This window comes from Ambystoma mexicanum, chromosome 1p (assembly GCF_040938575.1).
Source record: "Ambystoma mexicanum isolate Mex_15411 chromosome 1p, UKY_AmexF1_1, whole genome shotgun sequence".
Lineage (NCBI taxonomy): Eukaryota > Metazoa > Chordata > Amphibia > Caudata > Ambystomatidae > Ambystoma > Ambystoma mexicanum.
In genome coordinates, this window is record NC_090921.1 from 193,422,839 (window position 1) to 193,447,424 (window position 24,586).

General features: G+C 42.4%; 1 protein-coding gene across 1 annotated transcript in view; it reads right to left on the reverse strand.

Annotated features, from left to right (window-relative positions):
• Positions 1–867: 867 nt before the first annotated feature.
• Positions 868–24,586, reverse strand: part of LOC138463930 (extracellular calcium-sensing receptor-like) — a 128,918-nt gene continuing 105,199 nt past the window's right edge. The window contains exons 5-6 of the mRNA XM_069607214.1: positions 3,671–3,794; positions 868–1,781 (exon numbers count right to left, since the gene is read on the reverse strand). Coding sequence (XP_069463315.1) covers positions 868–1,781; positions 3,671–3,794 — 1,038 coding nt within the window. The remainder of the gene's footprint in view (positions 1,782–3,670; positions 3,795–24,586) is intronic.

Below are 24,586 nucleotides of genomic sequence, written 5' to 3' on the forward strand. Positions count from 1 at the left end.
CATACCTGTCACTAATTACTATTCTGATTTCTATTCATCTGTGCCATGTTGGTCATTTTCAGTCCAGCATTCCTTTTTCGCATTCATTTTGATGTGCCTGGAGTATGTGTTCTGAGCAGCGTTCCTGCTATTCAGTATGTGCTTCCCCATTCCCTGCCTGTCTATACCAGGCTGGCCTTCACCCTATTTTGTCGAGAACTCAGATAGCTTTCCCCAACACTACCCTTTGGGAGCCACACTATTATCATGATCCCCAAACTCTCTGATGCCAGTTACAGGAGCACTCCTACCTCTAGGTGCCCTATAAAGCCAGCCATACGCATATTTGTTGGGCATAGGCCCTAATACGAGCTTTCCTGATTGGGATCTTTTTATTAAATCCCTCATCAAACATCAATTGAATTCATGAAAAGGGCATCTATGCTCAGGAATTGGTTCAGAATTAGCAATGACATATAGGTACCTAGGATTTTAAGTTGCACATGGCTTTGCAGCTGGTCAAACACATCTACAACACAAATGATCGTGGGGATTGGGCCCCCGCGTCTCCCCTAATCTTGGTGCAGTCAGAATAGGGTCGGCTGATCAACATCATGAAGAGGTCAGCAGAGATCGGTTACAAGGATGTTGTTGTGACATTTCCCCATGTGTATTTTCCCACTGCCCTCTTCTACTCATCTTTATCTCCATTTTCTGAACATCTTACAAGGGAAAAGCAGACAAATAGATGTGCTATTCTTATTGAGATCTTTTATACTCTTAACTTCCTTTTTGGAATTGAACTCACTTTCCTTCCAAATTAGCAGCAGCAGCAAATATATGATTAGTCTGGAATTTGGTGCATTAGCGTGCAAGCTTTTCTTTATTCTACCTCCTCTTTATGGTTTTACTCCCCAGGAGGTACTCCTTGGTGTTCATAGCTGGTCTCAATAGAATGATGTAACATTTAGGAACAAACATGCACATGACTAAGCCGGCACTAGATGCCAAAATGGCAAATATCTCCACAGCAACCATGTGCTTCCCTCGTGTGCTTAGGTAGGCCGGGATAAAAGAAATCCAAACACTGCCAGACAACAGCATACTGAAGGTGATATGCCGCGCCTCGTTGAAGCTGTGTGGCAGATTCCGAGCTAAGAAAGCAACCACAAAGCTGACCCCAGCGAGGAAGCACATGTATCCCAGCATGCACCAGAATGCCATTGCTGAACCTTCATTGCATTCAATGATTATTATCCCCAACTGGGATGCCATGTTAAGTTCTGGGAATGGAGGGGAGCTGGCCAGCCAAAAGGCACAGATGACCACTTGAAGGAGAGTGCCCAGAAAAACCACACTGTTGGGCAGCTTGAGGCCAACACATCTCTTTAGATGACTATTGGGCTTTGTGACCTTAAAGGCAATAACCACCACAATGGTTTTGGCCAACAAGCAAGAAAGGCTCATCGTAAACACAATTGCAAATGTTGTTTGGCGCATCATGCAGGACCAGATGCTTGGCTGTCCAATGAAGATCAAGGGGCAGAGAAAGCAGACTGTGAGTGCCAGCAGGAGAAGAAAGCTCAGAGCGCGATGGTTAGCTTTGACGATGGCAGAGTCCTGGTGCTTAATGAAGATGAGTAAGATGGTGACCGGCAATAACGAACCAGTGATTGCCACACTGGCTAACAACGTACCCATTGGCTCAGAGAAGGTGAGGAACTCAACTTCTTTTGGCACACACTTGTCTCGATGTTGATTGGACCAGTTGTCCTCTGGGCATTTCAAGCACTCGATTGAATCTGAAACAATGGAGATAGGAACAAATTCGTTATTGGAGCAGTGTGCTTGCTGATACGGTAGCAGAGTCTAGGTGGATGTGTGAATTTACTAACACTGGCTGAGGTTGTTTTCAATGAAAACTGAACCCCGAGTTACGTCATGGGAAAAAGAATGCTCCAAAGCATTTGGCTTGCACGAATGTAAGGAAAGGAATGAGGAGTGTTAGGGGAGAATAGTTGAGGGTTAATGGATAACTAATGTAACAGAGGGAGAAATATGAATTATACACAGTCTAGGATTTTGATGTCTACACAACCAAACGATTTCTACAAACCTTAAGATTACAGAGAACTACAACAGTAGTTGAAGGAGCAGGTATATGCATAACATCAGATCGTTACTCCTAGTGCATTATAGATGCACATTCATTGATATTTCAGAACACTCTTTGGGTTCAGATCATTAGTGATGTGGATGAACAGAGGCCTCATTACGAGGTAGGAGGTAGCCTTGCCGGTTTTACCGGCAAGGCTACCTCCAGACTCACACCTGTGTCGGGCACCCGTGAATGGGCAATTACCGGGCTATTCCAGCCCACCCAGACCGGTAATTGCCCTTTCATGGGTGCCGGTCAAAGTACATTCCCATTCCCATTTGAGCCCCATAGAGCTCAATGGCAATGGGTCGGGTGGTAGCACCAGTGTGCTACCATCATGTTCTGCTCGCGGGTGCTAGACGGCCACCAGGTCCGACCTGGTGGCTGCAAGGGCACCCACGAGCAGAACTCCTAGTATGGCGGTACAGTAGCAACAATGCCGGTAGTGATACCGGCGCTGTTGTTGCCTTACCGCCATACTTGTAATGTGGCCCATAAACTACTTGGCCGGTGATAAAATTTGGACCAGGTAAGCACATGGGTGGAGGGGAGGGGTTGTATCCCCTGGGCTCTTCTTTATTTTTACATTTCTTTTAACAACTTCCTATCAGAAAAGGGTGACACTTCCTTAGCCACTGGAAGATGATGGAACCCCGACATGAGAGTATAAAGAATTTTAGATGAAGAGTGTGACCTATGTTACAGTTGACACAGCTTCATAGTCTCTAGAGATCTTATGCTGAGCAAAATGTGTGACATTTGGCACTAGCCATGGAGTGCTGAATGTCACACATTGGAAACACTTGGAGTCTTTAATGGTCTGTCCTACAGAATCACACTGCTCACGTCTGGGAAATTAATGCAGCACTGGATGCAGCTCTCCAAGGATCCTTAAGTGAGAGGGCCTAGAATTAAAGAGACGACTTCTATCTCTGTGAATCGAAGCATCTGTTCTGGTGGAATTCAAACTTACTTGAGGCTCGTCTCTGTGTATTTATTACACAAGAGATTCCTTGAGTACAAAATAATATTGTCAAATGATCATGTTCTTGAAGGTGTGCCGAGCTCTCTGGTGGGTTTAACCCAACCCCACATAATCCACCATCCTGCCTTGACACCTGGGCATAGATGCAAATACAGGAAATTGAAAAATGTGATAGCATATGTTAACCACCCAAATGTTCATTTTGTCTCTAATCCTTGTTTGTTACTTCCCTCTTTCTGAACTGAATGTATCTGCCCTTATGTCTCATTTATTGGTGTACAGAATCAGATCTTGTGAGTGCCACAATGGCCATATGTGCTGATGCATCAAGTTTCTTGTTGAAGAGCTTCTCCATGCAAAGCACAAAACACAAAAATACAAAAAATACAAAATGCAAATGTGGCTTGTTAATGTATGTACTCCACGGAATCCCAAACAGGTAACATTGGAAAACCTGTTAGTAGTAGCACATTTGAGAGCTTCTGTCCCTCATTGCTGCCCTAGGTTAATTCTCATTTCCACTTGCAGCGTCCAGGGTTCACACTCACCAGAATCGTTGGCAATTTGTCCTTCTGAGCAAGGGACACAGTCGAAGCAGCAGGCTGGCTCTTCACGGATCTCCACTTTCCTGTATCCTGTTGTACATCTTTCAGAGCACACGGAGTACGGGGCCTACAGGGGAAGAAAATTGCACACTATAAGAACACTTTCTGATCTAAGTATATAAAAGGAATCTTTGAAGTGAATCAGATAAAGGGGGGGACTTTAATTAGGAAATGTAGTTCCAGGTTGAGGAGAAAAGCTTTCTACTTTATTACAATAGAAATGCACGTGTTCTTCCAGCTCACATTAGATGACACTGACTGCCATTGTAAGCTGCAAGGGATGTCATGGTATGAGAAGGATGTCATGGGGAGTGTGAGCAGTGGGCGTGCAAGAGTTGTGTCCAGGACCAGTGGCTGCACAACAGGGATCAAGGCAGGGATGTGTGACCACATAACAGCTCAAAAGAGATGGGCTACACGTCATGTTTCCTGGCAGTGCTTTGCTGAGTAATCTTGCAGCGCAGTAGCTAGTGGCGCAGCCAGTACCGCTCCAGTACTAGAGTCGCAGGCTGTAACATAAGGGAGTACTGACGCACCATTTCCAAAAAAGGATTGTTCATTGGTGGAACTGCAAATCATGGGGTGTTGGATCTTGGTGTGGGTGCATTAGCAGAGTGGCCATGTGGACACCTCCCTGGAAGTATCTCGCTGTCTCACCATCTATTGTAATTCTGTTGGTTTTGAAAGTAATTAAACCTTACAAGGAATAATGGCAATTTCATATATATATAGCGCAGGCAAGCTCGGAAGCAGAAGAGAATCTTTCATCCAGCACTGAATAAATCAAAGCTCTTAAGGGTCTTGTCACACCCTAGAATGCCCAATCCTCAAAGTAGGATTTTACATCTTTGGACAAGATGACAGAAATGGGTCTGCAACTTGAAGGCTATTCTTTCCCTTGGCAAATGACTCTTGCCTGCGAATGCCAGCCTCTGAGGCAGGACAAATATGTGGACTCTCACGTTACAGCAAGGTACAAAGAGGTCCTAATATAGACGGCACTGGTCACAGGAAAGAGAATTACCTTGTTAATCATGCATACAGTCCATGCCCTGCTCCAATTTCAAAAGGGATGCATCTCAAATCTGTTTTTTGAATCATGTTCTAGCTTGGCATGCTTCTTTCAGCAGCCTATCTAATTCACACATCATAATAGTTGTTATTTCCTTGCTAACCTATGAAGGACGTTTGATTGCATGGTTGTTGCTGCATTTTATTGACTTAAATTAACATGTGCTTTATTACATGATTACATAATATTGTTCTTTTAATTCTAGTCCTTGATATGCATGGTTGAAGTGCCGACAGTACAAGGGTCCTGCTTCTTGCTCTGCTCCCTCCTTCTACTGTGCCGCTCACGCTTTAGGCTCGTGCACTCACTCGCACACTCTCATGAGATCTTGGTGGTTCTGTGGATTTCACAAGACTATCTCTCCATGTACCTCCTTTCCTTGAGAAGCCTTGTCAACGACACCCCACTATATAGTTATTACACCTTTCTGCTCTTTTCTTTCTCCTGCATGGAAGAGCACCACTGATTGCTTTTGAACTCACTGTTAGTTTATAGTCCACTCTTGAAACACCTTTATCTCCTGACACATCCAGGTGGACAGTTGACTCCATCATTTCATCACCAACATCAGGGATGGATTCATGAAGTTCTGCACCACTGCTTGGATAACATCTTTGTCCTGGTCCTTTTTCACAGCCCACTTCACTTGGAATTTCCTCAACCTGACTGTTGAATGCTTGCTTTGCGAACGTTGCTACTCTCTTCAAGTTCAACGTTTTCCCATCTTGGGTGTGCAAATGATTTGTGCCTTTCTTCGCGACTTCATGGGATGTCAGAATCTGTACCCTTTTATTCTATCGTTATGAGGTAATTTTGTTTTTATGACATCTCCCTCTTCTACTTCAGTTCTCGATACAACCCTGAGACTATCATACCATATTTTCATTCAGTCTTTGGTTTTGTTAATTCTCCATATAGCATCTTCCATGTTTATTGTTTCATCCATTCTTATACTGGAGAGCCAGGCATTGATGCTGTTGTTCTGCTTTTCAGAATGTCGAAGAGCGATAACATGGTAATGGAATTAAGCTTCAGCCTATGATCAGTATTGTGTCCATACCTGTGTCAGACTTGTTTGTGGCTGAAGCATTGGAAAGATGAATGGCTCCCTTAATAGTTCTCTTAACTAACCCATTAGTATGTGGATGACATAGGGCAGCATTGAATTGTTTTATGTTGTGCTTTTCCAGGAACTTAGTCAACTCTATCGAAGTTATTTGTAACCTGTTGTTTTGTATTAACTCTTTCAGCAACCCCTCTGTTAGGGAGAATTCTCCAGAATGGATAATTTCCCTTACCTACTGAGTCCCTCAGCAGCTTAGCTGGATTTCTAGGATTTTTTTTTCACATGGTAAGAGTGTGAGCCTTTTTTTCCCACTCTTACATGTGTTTTGCTGTGTGTGTTTAACATTGTTGTGTGTTCATAGACTGTGGAGCCTCACCTACTTCATAGGCATCATCTTTTTACTGTGTGTTACAAAGCACCTTCAGTGCAGTGACACAGGGTTGTCGTTTTCAGACTTCCCACTTTGACTCCATTTTTTGGGACTGACTACTGTCTCCCAGAACATGTAAAGTTACCATTGACTTTATTAGTCTTTTAAATTCACAGACCCAGCACAAACTGGGCCTCATTCTGAGGTTGGAGGTAAGGGTTAACGGTCACCGTTAATGGCAACGGTGACCGTTAACACTTACCACCATATTCCGAGTTCCCCTTTGCGGGTTGGCATTTAACGCCTGCTTTTAGCAGGCGTTAAAAATCCAACCCGCAAAGGGACCTTGGAGTAAATTACGGCACCGTAATTTACGGTGCCGTAATTTACTCCTTCCCCATTCCCATTGAGCCCTATGGGGGCAGGAATGGGGATGGGGAACCGGTATGGTGAATGGGGAATTACCGGTCCCTCCAACCTTGGAATGGACCGGAATTACTCCATTCACCATGCCGGATTTCCATGGAGTAAATAGCTCCATGGTTGCTTACCATGGTGCTATTTACTCCATGGATAGCGCCCGTTTCGGAATGAGGCCCACTATCTTTCATATAGTTCTGGAAAGGGTTAATAGTTATCCCTTTTTGTCTGTTTCTCATGGAACATTGTTTCATTCCCTTTTCATTAAGATTTGGCTCGAGGCAGTGGTAACTACCCTATTTTTCCTACCGCTGTTCTTTTAAATAGCCTTGGAATTGTTTTAGGCTATTTTTGTAGCCTCGAATTTAAATCCGCTGGATCATATTTAATTTTATACGGTTCCGGCTGGCTTTATTCGCCATTTCTTTTTCTAAAAGTCTTTCTCGTGTTTTACTCTGCGCACCAAACCTGAATGCATGAGGAGGACAGGATGTGAGGGTCTCCTTGTCACACTCTGGTATGATTGGCAGCGGTGACTGTCTCGGTGGGACAGCCACCCTGCTGTGTGAATGGGGGAAAACTGCATAAAAAGCAGTTCTCTGGGACTGGAAAGCAGAGTCGCCACTGGATCAGGAGAACCGACAAGAAGCTGAAAGAAAAGGACCTCTACCATGACTGAACCTCCCGGTGAAGCCCTGCTGTGGGTCCGAATCACCATTTCACTTCGACGACAGCGAAGATCTGCAAGGAATCTTCTCCCCTTGAGCTGGTGGGAACAACCAATTGACCAAACTGCAAGCCAGGCCTCCCTCCTCTGGTTGAATTTGCTGTACAGAGCTACAGTGAGCCTTATAGCCAGGAGGAACAGACCCTGCGTGGGTTTTAAGGAGCGCACCTTTTATTCGTTGCTTTGCTCTGCTGCTGGTTTCTTCCCTGGGCAGTACAGGACCCTCCAGTCTTCCTACTTCGTGTCAGTCCGACAGTCACTTCAGGAACCATGAGCCTGCAGGACCTGCCAGAAATTATCCGCCTCAGCTACAGCCTTCTTCTTCATTTAAGGGACTGTTCAAATCCGGTTGCTTGTTCTGTCCGACTGCAGTAAAAGTGTTGGAAATCTTTTGCCAATCTGAGGGCTTGTCCTTCTCTATTCTTTAAAGTAACTTTTCGTCTGACCAACTTCGTTCTGAACTCTTGGCAAAGACTTAACCACAAACTACTCTAAACTGTGTGATCCTTTGCAAAGACTTTGGTCCATTGACTTTGGCCCACGCTCTTGATTTGATTTCCTCACTGTAGTTACTTTTTCTAGATTGCCCTGCATACTTACTTGTTGGTGCTGCTCAACTTTTGTCTAACTTTGTCTTTCCATCCCTTTTTAATTACTGCAGTGCCATTTTGCTCATATTTCATTTTGAGCTTTACTTGTCCAGAATCTATCCGGTGCAGTGTAGTGTATTAAGATTGTGATTTTTCAACTGCTTGATAATAGTGAAATGTTTAATAACTGATGTGTAAATAAATGTATATTCTTTTACTCAGAAACCTTGAGTCAGTGTTTGTTTGAACCATAGTAATTGCTGTCCTTTGTCTAACTATTGGTACTGCTCACTTTACTCTTGAGATAAGCCTGGCTTCTCAGCCATCGCTACCACTTTACTGTTTAGTACAGGCTTGTACCAAAGGTGAATTTCTACTGTCACTTGTAGTCTTAATTGTGTGTGGTGTTCCCAAAGGGTACTGCATATGATTCTGCCTAACACCCTCCCTTTGGTATAGTGGCTTTAGTGCTTCAAACACAGTCTTCATGGTGTTGTCTGGCATAAATACATACTCAATCCATTTGGACAGGTAGTCCACAATCACATTGCAATATCTTTGTTCCAGGTTCATGATTTCAAATGGACCTATAAAGTCCAATCCTATCTTTTTCTGTGCTCCTTCAAATATTCCAATGGGCAAGGGGCATGTCTCAATTTCAGGTGCTTGCTGCTATTTAAATTTTCATGCCATCTTTCCAACATGACATTCATTGTCCATGGTTTTCCACCAATAGGATTCTCTAATTCTTCTTCTTGTCATATTGTTACCCAAGTGACCCAAATGAGCACAGTCTATTATGGTGCTTCTCAATTCAGTGGGTGGTATCACCTTATCATTTCTGAATATAAAACCCTTTTCATCGTAACGGTCAACTGCCACATTCCAAAATCAACATAAGCTTTATGGCACTACTCTTTCATCCAGCCATATGTTCATTATCCATTTTATCATTCTGGATACCCTCTCATCTTTGACATTTTCCGTTAACCACTGTTGATCACTCATTTTAAGAAATTACCCATTTCCTAAGTCTTCTACTGACGCTAATACGCATTTATCGCACAGGAATGTCAGACTTTCCTTGAGATTCTGGTTATCTAGACATTCAGTCTGCTTGGGTGTTTCTATATCCAGGGATGTGTAGTATCTCTGTTATGATGTGTTCTAAGTGATGTTGCTAATTAGACAGTGGAATCTACTAATTAAGTGTAACCCAAGGTTCCAAGCACAGCAGTTGGAGAAGTGGAGCTGAGTGGAGAAATCTGTGCTGGGGTCGCTGTATGTTGTCTTAATACATGTCTTTATTAAGCTTACCTTTACTATAGTCTACTTCACATCAATTTCATAGGTGTACTCTTGTAGTTTTGATGAAATTATCACCAGCTGCGGTCTGTCATTAAATAAAACTTTGTTACCCACACTTATGCCCAAAAGTAATGTACTTGCTGCATCGGTCAGTATATCCTTCTCAATTGCCTTTAATGGGAATGCCACTATGTTTTTGATATCACCTCTTTTCTGACTTATCGTTGCCACAATTTCATAGTCACTGGCATCTGTGATGATGTATGTTTTACCAAGCGAGTTATAAAGCCTCAAACACAGTGCTTCAGTGATGATTATTTTAACTTCTTTATACTCTTTTCTTTCAGCAGTAGTCCAGACATAATCTATTCCCCTTTTTAGCGACTTCCTCATTTGTGCTGCCATCGCATAGTACTGTGGTACACATTTTTCACAATATTTAGCATGGTCTAGGAAGGAATGGAATTTGTCCTTATTGTTTCAAGCCAGAGAATAAAGTATGGCCTGTTGGAGATTTCTTTTGGGTCTGACTCTCCAGCGATATATTGTAAGCAAGGTATTCAAACTCTTCCACATTGATTTTGCATTTTTAATTCCTCATTTGCATTTGTTTAAACTGTAATTTGACTGAGACTTCTCTGAGCACTTTCTCATCCATTTTCTCATCCTCTGGGTAGATGAGGATAATATCTTGCAAGTAGGATACATTTACAATCCTGTCTAACAGTGAGCTCATAATTCCCAGCAATACAGAAGTGGCTATAGACAGCCACATATGTGATGAATCGGTAGGCCCCAAAGGGAGTGATGAATGATGTGAGTGTCCTTGACTCTTTGTGTGGACTAATCTATCGGTATGTATCTGTTGTGTCTAGCTTGGAGTGGTACCTTGATTCTTTCATCATTAGAGTGAGTTCATTGATACTTGGAGGGGGTCTGTAACCACCTCTTGATATAGTTTGCGTTGGTCTAGCCATGTCCTTAATTCTTTCCAGATTGGTTTCTAAATCAAAACCACTGACACTTAATTTTAGTTTTAGCAAGGCTTAGGGCATGACGATTGAGTGATATCTCAAGCTCCAAGTAAATAGTGAAACACATTGAAATATATTCAGGACGTGAGCATATATTAACAATTATGAACACAGTTTCTCATTCAGTTAGAATGTCTGGGCTGTGCGCTAGGCTTATCTGTTGTTTTGGAACACACAGGTATATTTCAATAGCAATACTTCTGGGCTGTACTCCAATGGTCTGGGATGTGTTCCAATTGTCCTGTTTGTTTTAGTAAATACTTCTAAATGTCCTGAATACTGCAATGGACTAGAAACCTTACAATGGACTACAAAACTTCATGAGATTTGGAGTTATGGCAACTTGCTACAAAGCGATAATTTAGTAACTTGCTAAGTTCTTGAGTAGGAGATTATTGTGCAACTTGCTGAAGGGGAGGAGGCGGCCTAAGTAAACAAGCTCTGCCGCTTTAATAAGCAGGCTTCTTTTGTACATGTTTTTAATTGTAAAATAGATTTTTAAACTTTATACATTCTAACAGTGATTAAAACTACATTCATTACATGCCAAAAATAAAATGAAACATGAGTGTCATGCTAAAATGAATATTACAGCATGTATCAATAAAAGGTAAAAATGCATGATTGATTACATACTAATTATCTTTTTTCATGTTCCATTCATTCTATGATACTAGCTTTTTTCAAATATTGCACAATTCTTATTAGCAGCAGCTTTGATGGTCTATCTTTCCACATAAAGGTCCACAACTTCTCATTGTCTAGATGTTCGACACTATGTGCAAAACAACTGAAATGATCTCTTCCAATGCTCTGAAGAGCAGAGCAAAGTATGCTTTAGAGATTAATTTGGATAGCTTCATATAGAGGATCAGGCGAATGTATTATATATTTTCGAAAAAGGAGAAACTTCTTCATCTGTACTAAAGACAGAATGGAGTTCAATTCTAATTTGAAGTAAAGGATGCATTGAGGGACACAAGCTGGAAGGGAGAGCACTGCCTTCCAAAACTTTGCTTTCAATTTATTTAGATCCATTTTGTCTAGTTGTTTACAGACTTCTAATCCATATATATTGAAGATGGTACAATGTTGCTGCTATAGAATTATACAAGGGGTTGGTATGTAAATCGACAACATTTTCCTTTAATGTATTTCATCTGCCCTATAAACTGGGTCCCTCTCGCCCACAGAGCTGCCTTCCCAACCTTAGATTCTGTAGGCCTAAACAGATTAAATCCTAGGTATTTCATTTGTGGGGTGATTAATATGGTTGAGAGATTGATTTTCCACCTAAAGTTCCCTTTCTTAAATTTTTTCGATCTGTAGAATAATATATTCGATTTCGATGGCTTGATTGCTAAACAGTTCATTTTTACATATTCAGAGAAGCAGTTCAGTAGTCTTTGTAGACCAAATGGAGTTTTTTCTAACAGCAATATAGCATCAGCATACCCGACCCACGTGCTCTGTTCACCTGCTATGATTGGGGCCATAATTTATGCTTTCTCAAGAGCATCAACCACATCTGAGAGATATAGATTGAATGCACCCCAGCCTAAATCCTTGATCTATTTTTATCTGTTTTGATACTTCGCTGCTCGCTCCTAATCGCACCATTGCTTGTGTGTCACTGTGTAATTGAATTAGGATGTCAAGGAGTTAGGAAGGAATTCCCCGAGCAAGTAATTTTGTCCACAAGCTTGCTCTGTCCACCTTGTCGAAAGCCAGACTAAGATCTATGCTTGCTAAATATAGTGTTTGACTCTCACCTGTACATGCTTGATCAATCATCGACTTTATATATCGTCCACTGGCAGCGGTCCCTTTTCCTTTTCTAAAGCCAGTTTGATATTGGGAGAGTTTTCCTGATGAGGATACCCATTCTTCAAGACTCTTCAGTACATATCTGGTAAAGATTCTGCTCTCAACTTCCAGAAGTGTGATAGGACGATAGCTCACAGGTTGCAATCTACTGCCTTATTTTTATAAATTGGAACAATGACTGATGAAGACCATGAATTGGGAATGGTATTACTGTCTAAATTATTTTTTATTAGGTTATGAAGAACATTAGATCACATTTCTGGATTCTTTTCCAGCACTAGATTACTTAGGCCAATTGGCCCTGGTGCCCGAGAATTGGGGGACGTTTTTATGATGTTGAGTGTGGATCTTCAGGTTATATCTATATTCCAGCTTTCATCAAAGTTTGGCTTATGGAACATATCACCTGCATTTTTATATAATTTTGCAAAATGCATCTACCATGACTGCTCAGATTTAGGATTAATAATTTAATCTGGCACTTGTCTAGTACTTGTGTCCACTAAACTCCAGAAGCATTTTTTCTCCATCGTTTTGCATTAGGAGATGTTTATGATTTGTAATCAAATTTTTAAATGACTGTTTTTCTTTTTGAATTCGTTCAAATTTGTCCAAATTATTAAGCAATGCTAATCTTAGAATTATTATTGGTTTGCGTATAAGAGTCTTTCTTTCTTGAATTTCTTTTATATAAGCATGAGGGTGATTGGAATGCAATTTATATGAGTTGCTAACTAGAACAGACATGGTTTTTTCACTGATGAAAGGACACACATTCTCTGCTTATCGTTTTATTTTTTGTGGGAAGGTGGTGGAATAAAAGGTTTTCAATTATCTTATTAATCATGATCGCTAGCCAGATTGTGTGTACTTTCTAGATTGGCCACAATAGGGTATAGGTGAAGTGAGACTATGATATAATTGAGCCATGAGCTAGAGGTTTCTCTATGCCACGTTGGTTGGGAGGGTAAGTCTCCATATGTCTGGCCATTAGTGACTATCAAGCCCCAGCCATCCCTTAAATCCCTCCAATAAGAATCATATTCAATTAGATGTTGGGTGTGCTGATCAATGAAATCTATTTTATTTGCCAATCCTATATTTGGGGCAATGCAGTGCGCGTTTAGGTCTCCAACCATTATTATTTCAGAGTTTGAAAAGGTTTCATTATACCTTTGAAGGAGATTCTCTAGGTGTTCGATCATAAGTGGGAGTTCACAGTGATTGGGGCACCAATATATAATTACCAAAAATATATCTTGTTCTACAACTTCAGTTTGTATTCTTAAGTTGACCCCATATTCCTCTGTGCTCATTTAAGAATAAAGTAGCCTCTATTCCTAGACCAGGCCTAATTATTGTGCACAAACCTCCCGACAGCGTTGCTCCGTTTGCTCTGATTGCTTGCTGTTGAATAATTATGTGTCCATCTCAAGCCAATTGTTCCACAGCATTGGTCTCTTGAAGACATAAGATGGGGTAGTTCTTAATGGATGTGAAAATATTGTTATCTTGAGTCAATTTACAAAAGTCCCTAATATTCCATGAGCCCAACATACAGTATGGATTGTCGATCATGTCTACGAGATCTGGCAGAGTCACTTTATTACATGTTCTATCTCTCGTCGACATGATGTATGCCACAGGGTGGAGACAACCCTGGGCCAATTGGTTTTATAAATAGTTTTTTTTAACAAAGGAGTGTGCTTGCCTATTGCTATCACTCATTTGATATTGTTCTCTCTTTCTTTCAGTTCTTTCGTATTCCCTTTCTCTGGGTTTTTCATCATATATTGGGGCAATTACAAATTCCAGATCACTAATTCTTTTTCTCTCTGACACAATAAGTTTGAATACAATTCTGGAATTAATAGGAATTGTGCAGCAGTTTGTGTCCAACTTGTCTGGGAATTCTATTCTCTCGATATCAGCAGATACCAGGGATTTTACATTAGACATTTCACCAGGAACCAGGATAACATTCGTTCTATTTAAGCAAAGTACTTGTTTGTGATCAAAGGTGTTTTGTCCCTTTTCCATTACTAGTTGTCATGGAGCCAAATCTCCCTTCTATTGTTCTTGTTTTGTGGGTTGCACCCACATCTTATGATAGAGGTAGGATTACCGCATGTGAGTCAGTTTGGCACTGAAATAAAGAAGTTCAGACGCACCAGCTAGAGTTCCAGTGTTTTATTGAATCACTTCATTTACTTGATGTTATTGCATGCTTCAAAGTTGTGATACCTTTCACAACATAACAATGGCGAGGAGGATGGGATTAAGAAGTACCCGACACATTTTCCAGCTGCACGCGTAACACAATGCCCAGGCGGTCAGAGAGGGCCGCATCACACACACGGCTGAAACTTTCTCCACAGCCTTGTTTAAAGTCGGAAGAAGTCTTTTATATCAACGGTGCCGCCGTGGAGGAAAACTGCACTATGCAAGTGTTCCATCTCGCGCTACGCGCTGCCTCACTGAAGGCCCCTCATCACAGGCACCACCACGGAGGAAACCGATGGAGTGACCCAAACGCTACAGTCAGCAAGAAGCACACGCTGATATCAGGCAAGCAGTTCACGTCTTCCATAATGAACTCATCATATTTACAACACGTGTCACGCCAAGAACCTCAGACGTGCTAACACTAGGAGGACATCATCTACAGCCAGTCTCTAAACTGCACTAACCAACCACACGTGCAATCATCATGTCAGAGGGCAATTCTGACAGTGGGCTCCTACAAGTCCAAGCCATGCCACATTTTGAAATATCAGAAACCAGCAGCCTGGCGCCCAGGTGGGCCAGATGGTTGAAAGAGCTCCACATCTACATAGATGCCTCGGGAGTGAGAGAAGAACGCTGCCCATGTGGCATCCTGCTACATTCATTGTGACCCACGGTACGTGATATTGTAATTGAAATGCCAGAAACCAATACAGGCTCATTTCAGGGCATAAGTTACTCATTAAACACGTATTTTGCACCTTTAAGGAAAGTTGACTATGAAATACACATTTTCCACACCACCACACAAGAAAAGAGTGAAAGTATGGACAATTGTATTGAGACTGAGGAAAAGAGCCAAATATTGTGACTTTGATAGATACTCCACCGATGAAGCCCTCAAATCGCAGGCCATTGAAGGATGTGGATCACCAGAATTTCTCAAAAAACTCCTATAGAAAAGCAGAACATTGGAAGAAATTCTACAACTGGCAAGAGCCGACTCAGCACTAGCATTACAGACTGAATCTCTTGGCAACATCACAATCACGCAGACTGCCACAGCGGCCAACGTGTACACCATTCACACCCTGAGTGACACGACAGAACAAAAGAAATGCTACAGATGTGGTTTCAGATTCCCTCATGTAGGGTCGTGTCCCGCTATAGGTCATCACTGTGACAAATGCGATGGGGAGAACCACTTTCAGTCTGTTTGCAAAAATATCAAATTCTTCCAATCTATGACTCCAGCAGAGAGTCTTGGAGACAAGATGGGAAGAAAGGAGAGACAGCTCCAGCTGCCACAAGAGTAGACATGCTTCTCAGCAAAGAAAACCAAGACAAAGAATCAGATACCTAGATGAATTACCACAAGGCAGACGTTCCTCTCATTCATCGTCGTCCAGCGGAGATCGGAAAAGGGCCTATGTACATGCCATTGGCAACACCACAGCAGTCGAATATAGCCTAACATTGCTGCTTCAATTAAATGGACAGAATCTAGAGTTCCTGATCGACATGGGTGCAACAGTAAACGTGATCAATGACAACGTCTACAGATCCCTCACCGTGAAGAAAGAACTGAAACAAGCTGACACATTCATATACCCATATGGCTCCAACAAACCACTCAATTGCAAAGGCATGTTCACTGCCATATGCCAATATAAAGATCAGTGTCAAAAGGTACACATGTACGTCATCAAGGGAGATGTCCCGGGAGGAAGCATACTAAGTTTCAAGACAGCCATACAAATGGGTCTCATTTACATAGGGCCTCATTACGACCCTGGCGGTAAGGGGTTAACGCCAGCGTTAACAGCGCCGCCCCTTACCGCCTGATTACGAGGTCCCCTAGCGCCATGGTGCTTTTAACACCTGCTTTTAGCAGGTGTTAAAATCCATGGCGCTAAGGGACCATGGAGTTAATTACGCCACCGTAATTTACGGTGGCGTAATTAACGCCTTCCCCACTCCCATTATGCCCTATGGGGCAAAAATGGGAATGGGGAAGGGTAAATGGGGATTGGGGACTTACCGCCCCGCCTAGGTCGGAGTGGGGCGGTAAGTCCGCCAACCACCATGGCGTAAACGTAGTTTACGCCATGGTGGTAAAGTCACGGCCCAGGCGGTAACTTACCGCCTGGGTCGTAATGAGGCCCATAATGTACCAAATTATGTCTGCATACACCACCAACTCGAAAGACATGATACAACAGATGTTCCTAGCCCTCTTCAAAGGCTTGGGCAGACTCAAAGACAGACCAATCAAACTGCACATCAACCCACAGGTACCACCCACCGCTCAACACTATTGTGGCATTCCACTTAACATCCAGTGACATGTTGAGGATGAAATCCAATCATTACTCCAACAACACATTATCGAACCAGCGTTGGGGCCAACGCCATGGGTGTCACCAATTGTACCGGTGCCCAAAAAGGACAACAAAACAAGCATATGCCTGCCCCAAATGTGGCTATTGAGAGAGAACGGTATCTTGCGCCACGAATGCCAGATATGATGCACCTTCTGCACGGCGCCAAAGTCTCCTCAAAGCTAGATTTGAACAAAGGTTATCATCAGCTCGAATGGCATCCGTCGTCCAGGTATATCACCACATTTTCTACACATCTGGGTTTATTCAGATACAAAAGACTGAGCTTCGGGGTCTCATCCGCTGCTGAAATTTTCCAAAACGAGATCCCTCAAGTAATCAAACACATTCCCAACTGCTTAAACTATAGCGATGATATCCTAATATTCGGCACCACTCAAGAAACACATGATGATACCCTTAGAAGAATATGCATGGCACTGGAGAATGCACACCTCACACTCGACCCAGACAAATGTGAAATTAGCAAAACCACGCTAAAGTTCTTTGGACACATATTTTCGAGCAATGGTCTGCAACCAGACCCTGAGAAGGTACAAGCACTGGTTGTGGCACCCACTGCAACGACCACGTCAGCGGTACATTCATTCCTAGGGATGGGCAGTTATTGCACAAGATACATTCAAGATTTTGCATCGGTAAGCACACCCCTCAGGCTTCTCACAGCCAGAAAAGAGAGCCTAGCACTAGTGTGGGCGTTTGAGCACTATCACCTCTTCTTATATGGCCGCCCTTTCACCATTGTCACAGACCATCAGGCACTCACTACCATCTATGGGAAACCTACCGCCAAAATTCCACCTTGGATAGCCAGATGGGGGCTGAGGCTAAAGAAATACTCGTTCAGCATCATCCACCGGCCAGGGAAAGACAACAACCCAACAGACTTCCTGTCCAGATATCCCCTACCAGATCAGGAAGAACGTCAGTCAGTGAAGGCAAATTCATACATCAACTACCTCATAGACAATGCGCTCCCGAAATCTATCACCTCAGCCCAACTGCTGGAAGCAACGCGGGAAGATAGGCTAATACAAATTGTTCAAGTGGGTTTAAAGTCTGGCACATGGCAAAGGCGACGCCACGACAAGTGCAACCTATCCACCAAAGAAGAAGAGCAATTGCACACGTTCAGGCTCATACAACACACTCTATCTCTATCCTGAAGGATTACTATTGAAAGAAAACAGACTTGTCATTCCATCCAGTCTGCAAGACCAGATCCTAGCCATCACGCACTCTGGACACCGAGGAGTGGTATCAATGAAGAGACAACTGAGGACAAAAGTCTGGTTTCCAAAAATGGACGAGAAGGTGGAAATGCTTTTGAACAAGTGCATTGCATGTCAAGCAGTGGCTGCCCGAACGTTCCCAGCACCACTAAGACTCTCAGAAATGCCCTTACAAGTATGGGACGAAGTGGCAGTTGACATGTTCGGACCACTGGCGAACAGAAAATATGCACTAGTAATAGTAGATGAAATGTTCCGTTTACCAGAAGTACATCTCATCCACTCCACTAGTGCCCAGGCAGTAATACCAGCACTGGACAGGACATTTGCAGACTATGGGATCCCATTGACGGTGAAGTCAGACAACGGCCCCCCTTCAGTGGACATGACTTTGCAATGTTCGCAGAACATCTAGGTTTTCAACGCAGAAAGGTCACGCCACTGTGGCCACAAGCCAACGGCATGGCAGAAAAGTTCATTAGCAACCTCAAAAGAACCCTTCAAGTCTGCTCTATCACGACTGGGTCATTTATTCAAGCCATCTGCACTTTGCTCTGGGAATACCGAAACACGCCCCACAGTTCAGGCTAGTGTCCATCTGCCCTAATGTTCAGTCGGGTCATACGGACAAGGCTTCCCCACAACCCTCGTACCACACTGCCCGTTTGAAATGAAGGAATACTCTGGTCACAGGAGGCAAGCATTCGACCTGCCTTTGTTAAAAAGAGACTGTTCGAGGAAGATTGGATTTGAACAATGGATCAATTAAAACTTTATTCTTCTTAGTTAGAATATGCCAAATGTTTACGAAAGCGTTTGCCATATTTCCCTGTTCTGTTATCGGAGGATTCTTCATGTGTTTTAAGATGAATCAATTTCACACTAAGGAACGATGTCAGCACTGGGCAGGCATGACACTATGTATGCAATCGATGCAATGTAGGTTTCCCCACTGTCAAGAACCATATGAAACTTTGAAACATTTGGTGCTAGAGTGCTTCCACTTTAAAAGGTTGAATACTTTTTGTCTGATGAAATTTGTTAGAACGGAATTCGATGATTGCACAGAATTTGTATGGGACAGACTCATTAATTTTAGCATTAGGACACTTTTTAAAGATTGTGGAAGAAGAACATGCTCGTTTTGAAATCCAAGATGAAATTAATTGATGTTAATCAATGATATGAACTCAAAATCCGTTTTAAATAGTGTATAAAATATAATAAAATATATTTTGTTGCAATTCATAACTGTGTGACATTATAAGAATGTATAAATGTTAATATTGTCTTTAAGTGTTTTGTATGATTTCAAATTTTATGATGATATATGTGTCTTTTTGTAAAGGTTTAATATTGAACCAAATACAAGTTAAAAAACAAAAAAAAAACTAAATGCATCCTCTCTTCTGGAGATAATTGGGTAAATCAAGTAACTTTAGTTCAGAGTACCATGAACAACGTACATCACCTTAATCAATGTGAGGGTAAAACATCTTATCAGTTGCTTATTGGCTCTCCCATTTATATGCCTGACTTATGCAATCCATGTAGTCCTCTCACCAGGCCAGACCAGCTGCTTCTCATAAATCTCCTGAAAGACTACACCAATGGTGTAGAAGCATTTCCACAGCACCAAGATGAAGACAGGTCACAGAGCACCTTGAAGTCTGGAGACAACGTCCTGGAGAAGATACGTGACAAAGAACCACTTGGACTACCCTACAGACCTCCAGTGAAGGTACTGGAACTCATTGGCTCATGAACAGCCATTCTACCAGCCCTGCCTATTAGGAAAGGTACGCATTAAGGGGCTGATTCATGGAATTTGTGCGCCGAAAAACTGTGATTTGTGCGCCATTCTGGCCGCAAATCTCCATTTGTTAAACAGGGATTTGTGGGCAGAATGACGCTCAAATCCCTGTTTTTCAGAGCACAAATTCCATGAATCAGCCCCTAGGTGTAGCCAGCTCCATATGTCCCACACCTTTTCGCAAGCAGGCAAGAGTAGATGAACACATGATGTTAACAATCCAGAAAGCTCCTCATCCTATATGAATATATCTATTTTTCATGAAACAGAAGACTCAGAAACAAGGCTAGAAATAGATCCAAGCGCAAGGTCCATCATGAGGATCAAGATTTATGACTGTCCAAAGTGCACCAAGAACTGTAAAATGTTTATTGGAGCAGGAATCCTGTTCTACACTTTTCTGTGGATAAGCTTTCTCACCTTTCTTGTCCTATTGACCACAAGACATTTTATAATCCCATTGGAGATTCCAATGTCCAGCAGACAGTTGAACATGTCAATTTCAGCCTTACTACATACAAGACACAAGAGTGAGGTGCAGGCTGCTGATGAGGTTGGAGTTTTAACACAAATAAGCATGTACCCACCAGAGTTAGGGCAATTTTTTAGACATCAGTATAAACCTAAAATGGGTCCAGTATGCAGCTCGAGATACATACATACATACAGGAACATGTTGAACACTAATACAGAAGCCTTTGCTCAAGGAGCACTATTAGATCTAAAAATGATCTAGGAAATTTAGATAACATGGCAGATCAGGTATTTTTGTGAAACATTTTGACACTTTTCTGTTTTACAAAGACCGGTGCAGTGGCTAGTCAAACCCAACTGAGAGCACTGTCCTGTTCTATTACTGAACTCACCACCAGAATTTAAGACACAATTCCCATATGTAAACAAACTCAGTGTGAAGGGAGAGTTAGTAGAGCTGAACCACTATATATTTCCCCCACCACCTACAAATAGCCAGTTTGTGTGATCTACTGTATGATAAAATAATATTCTATGCCACAATGACAGGAAAAAGCAAGGCAAGAACCAGTCCCTCTTAACACGACATTGGCGTGAACCTTAGCAAGCACATGGAACAGACACTCTAGATTTAGCATGTAGAAATCCAAATGTATTGTATTTCCTCAATTGCACACATTTTGCAGTACTCTGTAGTTTACACTATCTTCTCATGCATCCAGATTGCAAGGACAAAGAGGGTGCATTTTGGTGGACAACTAAGATGCAGGAAAACAGATATGAACACATTACAAAAGCCTCAGGCATTCCAGTAGGCTGGAATCTTGGCGCCAATGAGTGTTATAAAAGACAAAAGTATAGGAGATGGTTCTTATGTAGCTGAAGCTGCAAAAACATGTCACAAACCCATATCACACACCCATACCTATACGCAAAGCTTGTCAATTAATTTCAATTACTGACAAAGCAAGCACCTTTCAATGATGTCATAAGCGAGATAGACACATGGGGGAGTCAGGTAATTGGTCAGCAATCCTAGACAAGTAGGCCAACTAGAAAAGGCTAGGAAATCCAAAGACTGGTAGAACATTCCATAGAGAAAACCTTTCATATGGCGTTAAGACCCGAGGCACGAGTAAAAGGCCTGAGCAAAGCGAGGGCTTTTTGACAAGGGTCCCTGGGTCGATAAGACCCGATCCGTCCCGCCGGAGAGGGTCTTAAGGCTATTAGCACCCCGGGTTACCCAAGCAGGAACCTGGGGTGCTACAAAAAGATTTTTCATTCAAGGAGCGGGACGCTGCATGCATCCTGGTCAATGAATGAAAATCCTGGGTAAAGATGGCCACCATGGAAATGGAAGGCCAGGTTCCTTACGGATTCCCTCTGCTATGTCCACAGTGGCCACTGCGTGACAGCAGAAGTATGGCGGTAGAGGGTGGAGGGAACATAAAAAAAATAAAATAAAGGAGTGTAGGGGTAACATGGTGCTGTGGGCAGGGGAATCAGCCAGTAGGCTGCTTGGAATGCAGGCTGAGATTAGCGGTTTCACCCTGAATTTCGAGCAACCTCATTGGTTGGCTCACCCGCCCCGGGTTCTATTATCGCTGATGACAACTTCATTGCATTACAGCAGGAATTCTTGAAGCTAAGAGATGTGGTAGTGAATATGGTGCATATCATCCAAGATGACTTGAAAACCGTACAAAATGAACAACTGGCATTTGTCAAACCTCTGAAGATTCCAGACTTCCAGGAACCGCTGTCTACAGGAGTTCCAGATATGCTACCATATAATGAGAAGCAAAAGGGAAGCAACCAGGCTACCCCTCCCTCCCTTCGACAGTGTAAATGTGCTGCATATTGAATACTGCACATCAACCAATTCTTTTGATGCAATAATTTTTCTGTTACTGTTAAGACTCATGTCTAATTGTTTGTCATGTTTTTAACATGTTGTTTCTATTAAAATTTCTTTTAGCTGTTTAACTCCAAGTGTGATTCTGTATAACTAGTCTGATTTAACCGCTAGTTTTCCAGAATAGGTTTCCCTACCTTCATCGCGCCTAAGGGAGGGATAGCCTGGTTGCTTCCTTTTTGCTTCTTAGTGTACTTTGCCTTTCAGTACCAGGCCCCCCTTAAACAAGAAGGCTTTTTCCCTTACTTTTCTCCTGCCTACCATATAATGGCCGGACCAACTGACGTAAATGAACTAATCAGAACAGCATAGTGACAGGCCATTGCAGAGTTCACCTGTACTCTGGAGAACATCTTCAAAAAGATTTTATAAGGAATATTAGTGTGGGACAATGACCTTATGAAATGGACACTGCATGCAATTCTGGACATTGCTGTGCCAGCAAGGACACCTCTGTTATGTGAGAAATTGCAGTCCTGGGGCACAATGCATCAAGAAGAAGATCAATGGATACAAACCAACTATGAGGTTGGACGCATGGAGACTACTATTCATCAGTATTCTGTGAAGGATTGAGTGGTAACAGACCATGTAAGATGCCAGGACATTTCTATGAGCAGCCCATGTGAGCAGAATTTGAGCTTCTACAAATGTACGTTAAGTGCAATTTGAATTGGAAACTTTTAGTAGAAAAGCTCTACTACTACCCAATGGATCCTACATCATGCAGTTTAACACTTCATGCTGTGGTGTGCCTGTGGGAGTTGCCAGCCGGATCAACGTCTCAAAAGTGGTAACATTTTGCGACATCATCCTTCATCCACCAGTGCGGACTGAACTAGTGCTATTAAATTGGCCTGAAGTTATCATTGACATTGGCATATATCCTGAGCATCAAGATACACGTCACTGGCACCAAAGAGACCTTTGTGGAAGCATCAAACAGAGAGCTGAAAATGGCCAAAGCTCTGCTGGAGAAAACACCAGATTAGCCAAAAGAGGTTCAAGACCTACTGGAAAGCTCCTCTCCATCTTGTTTTCCCACTATATTCTTTATCTAAGCAGCTGGGTTCTTCCTGATCCTGTTCATATTTTTATTTCGTCGTGGCGGATAACAGGAAATAATTTTAATGCACCAAAGCTGTGTGACGAAAATCCACCCATTTCTATTTCAACAATTTTATATTGGTTTTGCAGTATCTGTCACAGCCAGCTCTTCTCAAGAAGATATAGGTTTGTGAAGAACAGTGGAATAACTTTGATGAAAATGTTGGGGGGGACATGACAACTGAAAGAAAGGGGCACGGTGGAGGAAAGGCGGACAGTGGCTCTGAGGGATAACACTAAGTTACCACACCACAAGAGTCCATTGCCGTCGCTCTGTTATAACTTTCCTAAAACTGGTGGCGTTGCTTTAAAATTAAATTCTAAAGACATGCCAGTCTTCTGAAACTTATAACACCACAGTTGGTCTTTAGAATTCACTGCATTGACAACAGCAAAAACGCCTGCACCCTCTCTACCTAGAAAGGGCCTCAAAGTAGGCTGAAGGGAGCTGGTGTTTGATTATTGTCACTGGGGCAATGACTCAAACAAGCATATAAAACAGCACATTAGGTTGGTTATTCTGATTTAATGAATTACTTACAACATTCGGACTCTAAAATGAAGGTATCTTTTCCTGTGTTCAAATTACCCCAAAGCAATAGCATACTGAGTGGGAGGCCAGACCGGGACATTTGTCATTGGGACACCAATCCCATTCAGCACCTCAAATAGGGTGCACAATGGGAAAGGTGTCCCACTGGCAGGACAATGTGTGCAGAGCAATTCCTACTCAGCGCGCTTATTGTCCTGGCAGCAAGAACCCTTACCCTTTCTGAACGGTAGAGGTGACCCACTGCCAGGACAATGTCCCAGTGGGCTCCTGGAAGCAGAGGGTCCTCACGTTGCTCTGTATTAACAGAGCATTACACTGTGAGCCATTAGACACTGATGCGGGGGGAGTGACTAGTAGCAGGAACTTTTGTCCCTTTAGAAATGTGTATGGGAGGGAGTGATCAGAAGTGAGAAGGGTGCATAATGTTGCATGCTTTATGAAATAATGACTCTGGCTTTAAAACCCAAGGGGGATTTGTTAGGCTCACATTAATCTGCATGATGCTGTTGTGACTTTGCATGCAGGATGGGGAGAATAAAACTAAACCTATGCTCTCATTCTTCAACATATTTCTATGACAATGTATATAGTGTACAGTTATTTTACTATGCAAGACTAGCGTATTATGTAATGGGGTTTGCTTCCAAGGAATTGCCAGAAACAAATATTTAAGCACATGAAATGTAAAGCAAAACCTTAATGAATATCTATATCAACTAAACC